At 50.7% G+C, this 11,773-nt stretch overlaps 1 protein-coding gene across 1 annotated transcript; it reads right to left on the bottom strand.

Moving 5' to 3' along the window:
* Positions 1-1,529: 1,529 nt before the first annotated feature.
* LOC144373297 (phosphatidylinositol 4,5-bisphosphate 3-kinase catalytic subunit delta isoform-like) lies at positions 1,530-9,558 on the bottom strand. Its single transcript, XM_078036391.1, is given in 19 exon segments — positions 1,530-1,667; positions 2,283-2,415; positions 2,762-2,907; positions 3,079-3,202; positions 3,748-3,915; positions 4,385-4,463; positions 4,625-4,737; positions 4,837-5,015; positions 5,132-5,231; positions 5,381-5,524; positions 5,720-5,841; positions 5,928-6,095; positions 6,168-6,218; positions 6,601-6,731; positions 6,820-6,916; positions 7,556-7,777; positions 8,838-8,927; positions 9,057-9,196; positions 9,294-9,558. Coding segments are annotated over 19 exon segments (2,610 nt in total).
* Positions 9,559-11,773: the final 2,215 nt, after the last annotated feature.

The raw sequence follows: 11,773 nt of genomic DNA, 5'->3' as shown, positions 1-11,773 counted from the left end.
AAGCTGTGCACCTCTGCAGCTAAGAGCCAGAGTCTGCTGGCTCTGCCAAGTCTTGGGAGACACCTGAGAGATCAGCAGTGAGCCCAGAAGGTCCTGAGTGAGCTAAATGTACATCAGGATTATCAGGAGCTTCTTCATATTTTTTTGTTTACACTGCTAGAGATCAAACCCAGGGCCTCATGTATACTCAGCACATGCTGTATGACTGGGCTCTGGCCCCATCCCACTGTGGGTTTCTAAAATCCCAAGTCCTGGATGCTTCACTACAGCGGGCTTCAGAAAGCTGAAAGAGGCACAGGATCCTGCAGTAGGGACAGTTTCTCTTGTCTAGCCCTTTGGGATTACTGAGGCTAAACTTGGACTATCTCAGAGTAAGTGCCCTCAGAGAAAGACCCTGCCTCACATGGCCAAAAATTATTCCCAGATGGTTCCTCAAAGGTGAGCCCTGGGGGACATCAAGCCCCATCCCTCCCTTAAACCTTCCAGAGCAGGGAGCCTATTCACACATCACCACACAGAACCCCTCTGACTTTTCACCCTGAACAGGAGGAGCTCTGCCAAGCTCATTTTTTATACTACACATAGGGGAGGCAGGCTCCTCTGCAGCTGTAGAGGTTCAGTAAATAGAGTATTATTTTCTTACCTGAAGGTGAAAGAAGTGAGGGCATCCTCTACCTGAGAGTCACTTTAGCAGTGAAGAATAAGCATCCCTGTGTCTGGAGGGTACCCTGGCTTCTTTGGAAGCTGCCCAGGACTTGGTCAATGGAGAACATACAGGGTGGGCCACACAGGTGGCAGAAGGTGATCTGGGGATTGAGGTGTCCTAAGTGGACAGGAGGCCAAGTAACTGCTAGGTGGGGAGCTTGGGAACAAGGCTTCCCCAAGAGAAGGTCAGTCTTTTCTGGGCAAGATCCACCAGCTGGAAGACCTGGAATGCCCATCCTAAGACAAGAGCAAGGTACAACCTCAAGGTGCACAACTCACAGTACTTGGACTCAGTGCAGCACCCCTCCTCTGCACTTGGGTGTGTTTGCATTTATGGTGTTTTGTTCTTTTTGTTATTTTTCACTTGTAGATGGACAAATACCTTTATTTTTAATTTATTTTTATGTGGTGCTGAAGATTGAAACCAGCGCCTCACACGTGCAAGGCAAGCACTCTACTACTGAGCTTACAACCCTAGCCCTGGCTGTTTGGTTTTTTATAATAGTTTTTTTATTATATGACAGCAGAATATATTACAATTCTTATTACACAAATAAAACACAATTTTTCATATCTCTTGTTGTATACAAAGTATATTTACACCAATTTGTGTCTTTGTACATCTACTTTGGATAATAATAGCCATCACGTTCCCCCATCATCTTTAAACCTTGCATGTCTGTCTCAATAATTAGTGTAAACAAAAGGCAATTGTGTTGTTCTTTACCATGAGGTGTAGCTCAGGTGTGAAGCCCCATCTAGGACAACCTAGGGTAGCTGTCCTCAGAACAGGTTGCCAGCCTGTGGCGGCTCAGAGGTGGCCACTATTTCCGGTTGTCTTTGGTCAGGTTGTGTGCCAGCCAGTTCACGTTGGTCTTCCAGCTCTCCCTCAGGGCTTCACTGAACTTCACCCTGAAGTGCTTCAGCCCATCCTCCTCCATCTTCCCCAGCGCCAGAGTGTCCTGGGACAGAATCATCACAACTGCATCAACATTTAGGGTTCCTGACCCTGCTTCATCTGCAAACCCTTCTGCCTCCCTGTACTCCTGCCCCCTCGGGTTGTTGAAATTCCTTCCTAAAAGAACTGCAAGCAGATGGTCAGGCGACCGCATCTTAGCTGAGAGAAGGGCAGGAGAAGCTTTAGGGAATACACCCCCTCCTACTCTGCCTCTCACCAACTGAAAAGACAGGGATGGAAAGTGTATGGCAAACCTACAAGAGACTTTATCTCATTCATGAAAGACACTGAGGACACATAGGATAGCCAAACAAGATCACAGTTCACCTTCAATTGGGCGGGAGTAGGCCCAGGGAGTGCAACATTCTGGCCACTTCCCACCATACTGCACTGCTGGGCCTGGGACAGCATGAGGGCCCCCATTTGTGAGGTGAATCTCCTAGGTCCCCGAGCTGTTCGGGCAAGATGCACACTGACCAGGATGAGCTCTGCCAAGCTCATTTTTTATACTATACATATGGCAGGCAGGCTCCTCCACAGCTGTAGAGGTTCAGGAAGGCTTTGGGAAGTTTGTGGTGGACCCTGGCCTCTAGTCTGGTGTGGCCCTGTGCTGGCATACCTTCAAATACTGGATGTCTTTCGAGGAGCTGAGCTCAGGCAGGCCTGCTGCCTGCATCAGAGCAAAGAGTTGGAGGAAGAGGAGCCCATGGCACCACAGAATGCTGTAGGCCTGTTCACAGTAGCCTCGAAACCTGCAGAGGTGGAGGAAATAGGTAAAGCCCTGGGTCCTCCCTGCCACCCCCAGCCCCAAACAAGCAGGGATTCTGCATCCAGCCAGCACCTGCCCCTGAGTGTCTGCCTCTGGTCGGGTTATGGGTGTACCCAGATCCTCTAACCAATGCCCCTGCCTGGGCCTGCCTCCTACAACTCCCATGGACCTCCTGTTTGCACTGCCCAACAGGGTACTCTGGGATTGGGGTGCACCTGCAGAGAAGGCAGCACCCCCAGGATGGAGGCAGGAGTTAGCTTGAGGGCTATGTCCCCATTCCTGCCCCTGGCTGGACACTGTCCCCTCACTGGGTCCCTGGGCACCCTCACCTTTCAAACTTCTCATTATTACTAGTCTTTCCCTGCTGAATCACGTGGACAAAGTCATGGGTGAGAATGAATGGGACTCGCTCACGGTTGATTCCAAACTTGGTCTTGAAATTCCCCAGAAAGTGGCCAAAGTCAATATGAAATAGCTGAATGGAATGAAGGGCAGCTACTGAACAGGCTTCACAAAGAGAGGTTCTGTTTAGAGGAAGTCAGCAGGACTTGGGGCACTCTTCTGGGAGCTGTGGGCAGGGCAGAGAGGCCCCTGGGCCAGGCATGTAGGACAAGCTCACTGGGCAGCTGAACACAGTGCCCCTTACCTGCCCATTCTCACAGATGATGATGTTGTCACTGTGCCGGTCACCGATGCCCAGTACAAATGTGGCCACACAGTAGCTGGCACAAAAGAGGGTGAACTCCTCAATGGCTTGATCCAGGGCTTCTCTGGGTGGGGAAGATTGAAAACCAGGGCTCCTTATATCTTCCCTCCTTTTGAATCTGGCCTTGTGTTAATCAACAAGGAGGGCATTATTCTGGAGCATAGGTCACTATGCCCAGCTTGAAATTGCCCCCTTCTTCCACACAATACCATTCAGAGAAGACAAAGACTATGTGTTGATGGAGAGAGGCTGCATAAAGAGGCACAACTGACAGCCAAGTGCCTAGGTGTGTGACTTGGCCCTTGATAGATGCTCTGGACTCAGGCAATATCACAGATGCTAGCCATAGCACCAGCTATTTCAAATCACAGCAAAACCCACTCAAGCTACATATTTGTGACTAAACATGGTGGTGGTTTTAATGCTCAAAGAGTTGAGTAGCATAACAAAGCCATGAAAAATGGACACCCAGGAACAGTGACCTTCTCTGTCCTGCCCCAAATCAGATGTGGGCCAGTGCTCAGCTGAGCCAAGCAGACAGGGAAACTGTCACAGGCCTTCCCTCACCTTTCACACTATGGAGCCTCTCCCAGGAATAAGAAGGCCTACCCAGGGTTCTTGAACTTGAGCCAGTTGAGCAGGGCATCCTTGTTGAAGGCAGCCATGGCAGCCAGGTTGCTCTGGTTCAGCTGGATGTTGGCAATGGTGTCCGAGTGCTGCACCACCTCAATGAGGCCCATGCAGTCACCAGTGGGAAGGCAGCCACAGGGGGTCATCCTAGCACATGAGAGTAGGCACAGGCAGACACTATGGTTAAGGACATTCTCTGGGGCTACTGGAACCCCCTGGAAATTGAGGCACCCAACAAAACCACAGGGAACACTGCTCAAATTCCTAAGGATGCCAGATGGGGTGTGGGGCTCTGGGGATGGTGCTTCAGAAACACAGAACTGGCACCCAAGTTGCAGAGCACACCTTGGCTGGGCTCATGTTTGCTCTGAAGAGAATGAGTCAGCGGGCTTGGAAGAAGGTGGCACTGCTCCCCAAGGGGTAGGAATCCAGGAAATAGGAGCTGAGCACCAGGAATGGCCTTACCCACACCCCTCCAGCTGCCCTACCCCTCTTGTGAGAACAGCCACTCTCACAGCCAACAGGGAGGTGTCAGTTTAGACCAGGAATTTTTCCAGGAGCAGGCTCTGAGGCCTGTTACAGACCCAAACAAACAGGTGATGGATAGAGGCCCCACCTTAGGTCCAGGCCCTCCTGCTTCCACAGGGCATCCATGAGCTGGATCATCTGCAGAGTCAGCATGTCCTGGCGGAGGTCTGGAAGGGCAGGAGTTTCTAGTGGGTTATAAACCCATGCAAGGCTCAGAGTATCTGAGCTCTGTCTTCTCAGGGAACCACCTGGGGCCCTACCACAGAACAGAATGGGCCTAGGTGAGAAGGCCAAGGCCTCAGCATGTCCCCTGCCCAGCCTGGCTCACCATCCCCATTCTTAAAGATGATGCCAACGCTGTCACTACTGCCTGCCTCCTCACTGCTGTACATGATCCACAGGGGTTTCATCTTGGAGTCCATGAAGGTGCACCTTTCCACACTGCAGGCAGAGGGCAGTGTTGGCCTGGGTGGTTGGGGGCTTAGGGCAGGGGAGGGGGCTTAGAGCCTGGGTCCAGGTGGGGCTAGGCCTGGGGCTCACCAGACTTCTGCCAGCATTGTGCTGGGGTCCAATGGGGACTGCAAGTGTGAAAGGGCTTCTAGGTAAGTATCCTGGCGCATGTACAAGTGCATCAGCTCCTTAGTTTGGGGCTTGGTGGTCTTCTGGGAGCTCACCTTCACAAAGTCGTTCAGGGCCTTCAGCTTGCTCAGTGCTTCTGCCTGGTGGGCAGAGTGGAGTAGCAGTAGTGCACATGAGCCTGAGCCAGAACCAGGAGTATGACTGTGAAGGGGCCTGGAAGGGGAGCCCGCCTCAGGCACAGGCACTCTGAGCTCACCTGCTTCATCAGCACCTTTATGTGGTGGGTGCTGCCCCTGAAGTAGGCCTCCAAGATGAGGCCAAAACGCAAGGCCACGGACGGCACATGCATCTCAGAGATGGAGGGAGAAGATGGGGCTGAGAATGGCCAGGAGTGGCACATAGCCCCTCCCCAGCCCAGTAAACATGAGGTTAGCAGGCCAGGAGACCCTCATCCCCCATGGCTTTTCTAGGTTCCCAAGGAATCAGCAGGGGTGCATCCAGCTACCGAAGATGCCAGAATAGGAAGTGGCCAATCTTTCGGTTGGCCAGAGCCCGGTCCAACAAGAATTGGGTCAGTTTGCAGTCCAGGTAGGACTTGTACTTGAGGACCTGCACCAGCTACAGCAAGCACTGGAAAAGCTCGTCGTCCCTGTAGGGGAGGAAGGCTGGTTGATTCTGGGCTTCTAAAACTCAGGAAAGAGGTCTCCAGCTGGCAGGTGACTGGAAAGAGGGTGAGGCCAGCCTAGGCTCATCTCCACACAGCACCCACTTCCAGGTTGCCAGGGCAAGCTGTCTTAGTGAGGAGCTGGCAGCCTGTGGGCCTCAGTGCCCAGCTGGGACTCATGTCATTTTCTGCAGGGACCTGATGGCAAAGGAGCCCACGTGGCAGTCGGGGAAGCTGAAGTCCAGCAGCTCCAGGGCATTCAGGACCAGAAGCTCAGGCCAGGAGCACAGCAGGTAGAGCATCTGGAGGATGCTTTGCAGTCAGGTGATGGAGGGCCCACTGCTATCTCTCTACTCCAGCTATGCCCCTGGTGCCCCTCTCCACCCACCTGGACCACATCCTCATGCTTGTTCCACTTGGTCACGAGCAGCAGGTGGGCCAGAGCCTCTGGGAAGTGCTCCTGCACTTCATGCCACATCTTCCACACCAGGTCCTTCTCATGTTCATATAGCTCTCTGGACCCCCACTGCTCCAGGATTCCCTGCAGCTGCAGCTTCTAAGGGGTGCAGTCAGAGTGAGGCCTTCAGCCCAGCACCTGGCTCCATGCCCCACCAGCACCCCAGCTCACCTCCTCCTTGGTGGTAGGCCCATGCTCCCCGTGATGTCCCAGCTCTAGAATCTGCAACAAGTGTACCTGCTGTGAGCTCCCCAGGCCTGGGCCAGCACTGGCAGGGCTCTAGGCAGGGTGTCTGCACCTCAGCACTACTGCCAACCACTTTTGCTGGTGGGAGCCCTCCTGCACACTGCAGGGCATTCAGTAGCATCTCCAGGCTCAGCCTGCCACAGGCCAGTAGCACTTCTTCCATTGGCTGTGACAGCAAAATGTCATCAGACATCACCAACATCCCTTGGTGTACCACATAGCTACTGAAAGGCCTCAAATCAGCATGATGACCCAGCCCCCAGCAATGGGCAAAGCCTGGGGTGGCCAGGGACCCCGTCTGAGGACCTCCAGGAAAGCTCCTGGTTAGCACTCAGCTTCCAAGAAGGACCTCACTGACCTTCTCCAGGGCAGGGTAGTACACAGGGTGAGGGGCCACCTCGGGCAGGTAGATGACCAGGGTGACAGCACTCTCTGTGTTGGGATTGCTATGCACGGTACCCATGGGGTTCAGCAGGTCTCCTTTCTCATCTGAAGGCAGGGAGAGATGTAGTTGTAGGGGAACCAGTTCTGGATGCCTTACCCTCCAAGTGCCTCTCCCTGCTGGGCCTGGGTCCACCTGGGACAGAGGGCCACATGTAGAGGCAGAGCTCCCCAGTCTTGAGCTGGTCCTTGTAGTCAAACAGCATGAAGTTGGCCCAGGCGATTGGGCAGTCCTGGAGAAGGATACTACAGATCAGAGTGAGCCTCTTCTTGTTCATATGCAGAATGGAACCAGTATCCAAGACAACCAGGAGAGAAGATCCAGACTGCATGGAAGGTCTCCAAGTTAGACCCAGGAGGAGGAGAAGGATCCGCTACCGCATTCCTATCAGAGTTTCAGTAATTAAGCCAGCAAGATCACTTCCTGGCTGCTTGCATCTTAATACCCAGCATCCAGAGACACTTGAGTAAGCTCACCAGTCCCATAGGTGGCCAAGGACAAGGGGCAAGTCACATCCTGGGTCTAGTGACTTGGGGCCCAGCAACACTCTCCCCAGGCAGCCACTAACTCATCATTTCTGTCCCCCTGAGAACACTGTCCTTCCACCAAGGGAGCTGCCTCCAGGACCCCTAAGGACAACAGGTCTGGGCTAGATATTTCAAGTCAGGCAACTCATGAGATGTTACTCAGGCAGCACAGGAAGCCAGACTAAGGAGCCAGACTAGGGCAGGCAGAGAGACTGGGGTCCCCAGGCTCTCCCAGGACCCTGTTCTCAGGGTGCCTGCCTGTGGGAGCAGGATGGCAAGAGGCCCCAGTAAGGGGTTTCACTGGGTGTCTGAGGCCTGGGCCTCTACCAGTCAGCCCAACCCACCTCCTTCTTGGGTTTTTTCTTGCTAGAGTGCACCTTCTTGGCCTTTTCCATCACCGCATAGAGTGCAAAACAGAGCCGGGCCATGCGCGGCAGGTCATAGATGTTGATGTCAAACTCCAGATGCTGCTTCCACATGGGCTCTGAGCACACGCTCACTTCCAAGCTGGACATCATCTTGCACAGCATCTCATTGCCATGGAAGAGCCCAGCCTGCACCACCAGCTGGGGAAGGGGTACAGGGCATGGGTGAGGGAGTGAAGGCCCCATTTCATCTAAAGTTCCAATCCTCTCCTTGAAGGTCCCCATTTACACAGGGGTCCAAATCTACTTCTTGCATTGAAAGTTGTCCAGCAGAGTGTAGGCTGGCAGCTCGGTGGTACAGGTGTCTGGGGGCATTGGTACCCCAGGCTATACTGGGGCAAGCCAGTCTCAGTACACTTGAGTCTGTGGGTCAACTCATAACCTCAGTTTCCTCATCAGGGTTCAGAAGTTCCAGGGTCCCTTCTGCTTCTAACAGCTCTGGCTACCTTCATGCCTAGCATCTTCTGAGCCCCATGTGGCTCCAGTCTCCAGTGTACCTGTTCCAGTTCCAACCTGCCAGCCCATTCCCAGAGCTGCTCCCACCCAATTCTCCATGACTCCTGCAGATACACCCCCCCCGTCCCAGATTGTAAAGTAATGCCAAAAAAAAAAGAGACCCAGACAAGACATGCTATGCTCTGTGGACCCAGACAGGCATCACCTCCCAGAAGTGGGACAATAAATCTACCTCTGCAGGTGGTTCTGAGTGCAGAGGAGCCATGAAAGTGCTTTTTGAAGAGACAACAGGGCACTGTTCCCCAAGCGCATGGGGGCTAAGCTTCCAGGGGAAACCATGTGCAGTGTCCCCAGACTCTGGGCACCCCTGGGTTGGTAACCCCTGGAAGCACCACAGCCCAGCTGCAGCCAGCTTCTATGGTGCCTTACACTGACTGGGCCTTCTACTTCAATGGGCTGTGTCTGATTCCACAAGCTCCACCAAAGTCAAATACCCACAAGTTGCTTGGCCCAGGTTTCCATTAATTGGCCTCCCTGGCCTGATGGCCTGTTCCCCTCCCCTCTTATTGTTTGGATGTGGTTCACAACCAATCCAGGCAGAGATAATGAGTAATGTGTCCAGGTGACTTTTGTGTGACACCCTCCCACTCTTCTTTCTCTGCTGCCCCTCCAGGCTACAGCCCTCCCTGTTTGTGGAAAAAAAAAAAAAAACACCTGTCCACTCACCTGGTACCCAAGCCCCTACCTTCATCTGCTCATCAGCATTGATTTTGCTGCCCTGGATCAGCTCAATGCAGAAAGGCTGCCCCAGTGACCACAGGGACACAGAGGAGGGCTAGAGAGGAGGAGAGGGGCTTAAATCCCAACTCATTTCCCTGGCTGCTGAAAGGTTGGGGCGAGGGTCCCAAATTTGTGGCAAGGTTCAGAAACCTGTCAACAACACCATCCTTTACCAATCTGCCACACAGGGGCCCAGGGGCCCCAGCCTACCTGAGATCTGCAGAGAAGTAGGCAATCTGGGAGCCGCCTCCTCACTGAACTGGTGCATCTTAGTGTGGAAGTCATTCACTTCTGGGTCTTGCAGGCAGTCAAACTCGTGGAGGCCTGTAGGGCAGGAGCAGGCTCAGTGCAGGTGCATGTGGCACCAGCCACCCAGGTGTGCCCTTCCTTGCCGAGGTGGGGGCTGATCTGTGAGCCCTACCTTTGCCAATGAGGAGGCTGATCTGTGAGTTGATGAGCTTCTCCATGAGGTCACCATCGTGGGTCACCAGGCGCAGCATGGGCAGGAAGGGCCGGACATCACATAGCCGCTGCTGCTCATCCTCTAGCTCCTGTTGCTCTGTGGTCTGGTTGACACAGGTGAACACGTAGGCCTCAGGGTCACTGAGCGTGTGAAAGAGGGGCTCATTCTGGGCTTCGTGCTACAGCATCTGGGAGGAATGGTTATGGTCAGCCTTGCTGGCCATGACAGCTGCTGGGAGGCAGGCAGAGGCCTCTAGTCTCAGCATCCCACTCTGCATGAGCCACATAGAGCAAAGGGACACCCCAACATCACTTCCTAGGAACCCTTTGGCCCTTGGGACCAACCAGCTAGTCAGCAAGCTTCCTGTCCCTGTGCTCTGTGAGGGACTTGATGTGTGGAGATTGGGGACTGAGCAGCCACTCCCCCCTTAGACACATTATCTAGGGCTGCTTTCACCCCACCAAGGCAATTGTGGCCTTGAGCAATAGCAGAGCTGAACCACTATGACACATAACATGTAGCCCACAAAGCTTCATATCAATACAAATATGAAGAAACCAAAACCACAATCAAGTGAGAGATGGGACCCCAGGGACAAGTCTGCTACTGTAGTGTTTCAACTTTAGGCACATTGTTTGAACTTCTGTAAGCACATCAAGTGAACCATATAATGATGTTTATAGGAACTAGAATATGAACAAGATGTTACTGTGGTCACTCAGAAAAACAAGTCATGAAAGTTCATAATCAGAATTTAGTTAGAATGTGGTTAGAAAACAGGAAATGGCTAAGGTAGTGCCTGTGGCTGTCTTCTATGTAACCTGTAGGACAAAAGGAATATTCTTTTTATCCCCTAAAGTTTTCATAATTTGGGTTTGTATAACACACTGACAATGAACTAGTTAACAGAAGAAAAAACATACAACTTTTAATGATTTATTAATGTAGTATTTGTTAATGTGGATTATACCAAATAAGAAACTTAAACTTCAAACCATTTGGTTGAAGCACCCTTTAAATAAGAGAGGGAATTGGAGAATATAGACAATTACAGAGGAAAAAGAAATGATTTTTAGGGGAGATAAATGTGCCAGAAAAATAGACAATGCCTTGAGACAAAATTTGTCTGGGGATCTGATGTTTGACACCTAGTCTTTCTGACATAGGCTTAACTTTCGTTCTCTCTGAAAATAAGTTCCTTGGCTGATGAAGCAACAAGGAGGGAATATAGGCAATAGTGTGAATTATGAAAAGGAATTTGGGCAGAAGTGGTTTAGATAGATAAGGGTGATTTCAGAGAAAAATCATTCCTTATATTTGCAACTCCCCCTGTGCTTTCAATTAGTGCTTTTCAAGTCCAAAGAAGCATATTTGGGCATTATCTTTTTCAGTGTGCACATCCTTCCATGTCATAAGTGGAGACTTAAAAACATGAGAAACAATAATCATAATTGTATGTGTCTGGGCACATGAGTTAATAGTCAAATGCATGCTGAGACTACTTGATGAAATGAAGATGTGGTATAAATGATAAGATGAGTTTTAAAAATGAAGAACATAGGGTTTCATGGAATCTGTTCCCATTTCATATGGTTCCATGAAATCTATACCCATTTCTGTAGTTCTTCAAAATCAAAGCCATGCTTTTCCTCAAAAAGAAAGAATGAGCTGAGCATTAGTTCTACCTATTCCCTGCCTCTGTAACCAACTCAGAATTCTCAAGTAGAAAAAGACCAAAAAAAATGAAGACTGACTCATGTCTTTAGAAGTGAACATGGACCCAGGCATGGTGGTGCAGGCCTGTAATCTCAGAGGTTCAGATGGCTGGGGCAGGTGGATCAAAATTTAAATCACCCTCCGCAATTTAGTGAAGCCCTAAGCAATTTAGTGAGGCCCTGTCTCAAATACTAAAAATCAAAAGGGTGAGGATATGGCTCAATGGTGATGCATTTCTAATGAAAATAAAAAGATAGTGAACACAAGCCAGATGATGTTTAGCTTATTGTGTCCAAAACAAAACAAAGCTCCTTCTTAAGTTGTATTGATATAATGAAATAAATAATCATACCTATGGAAATCTCATTGACCAAGACCATGCACTTCAAGTAAAGATTGCAAGAAAGGAGAATAATGTGTGATTTTTACAATTGCTCTGAGAGAGTGAAGTGAAACTTAGAGAATGGTATAGTTAACACAAGAAATCAGTGAACCAAGTAGGAAATAAAAGAAGGCGTCACACAGAGTCTAGCTATACCAAATTGGAACAAGTAGTCTTAGTAGCAAAGCTCTGCTTTTCCCCATTTTTAAAAATGAGAGATGCTGTGTATAGACACAATAGATTACATTTGCATACTCCAGAAATATCATTTCCTCCCTTATTATTTATTAATTTATTTATTTTGTCCTGGGGTTTGAGCCCAGTACCTCACACATGTTAA

The sequence above is a fragment of the Ictidomys tridecemlineatus genome, unplaced genomic scaffold (assembly GCF_052094955.1).
Source record: "Ictidomys tridecemlineatus isolate mIctTri1 unplaced genomic scaffold, mIctTri1.hap1 Scaffold_35, whole genome shotgun sequence".
Lineage (NCBI taxonomy): Eukaryota > Metazoa > Chordata > Mammalia > Rodentia > Sciuridae > Ictidomys > Ictidomys tridecemlineatus.
Note: the sequence above shows the minus strand (reverse complement) of the source record. Positions and strands in the feature narration are given on the sequence as shown.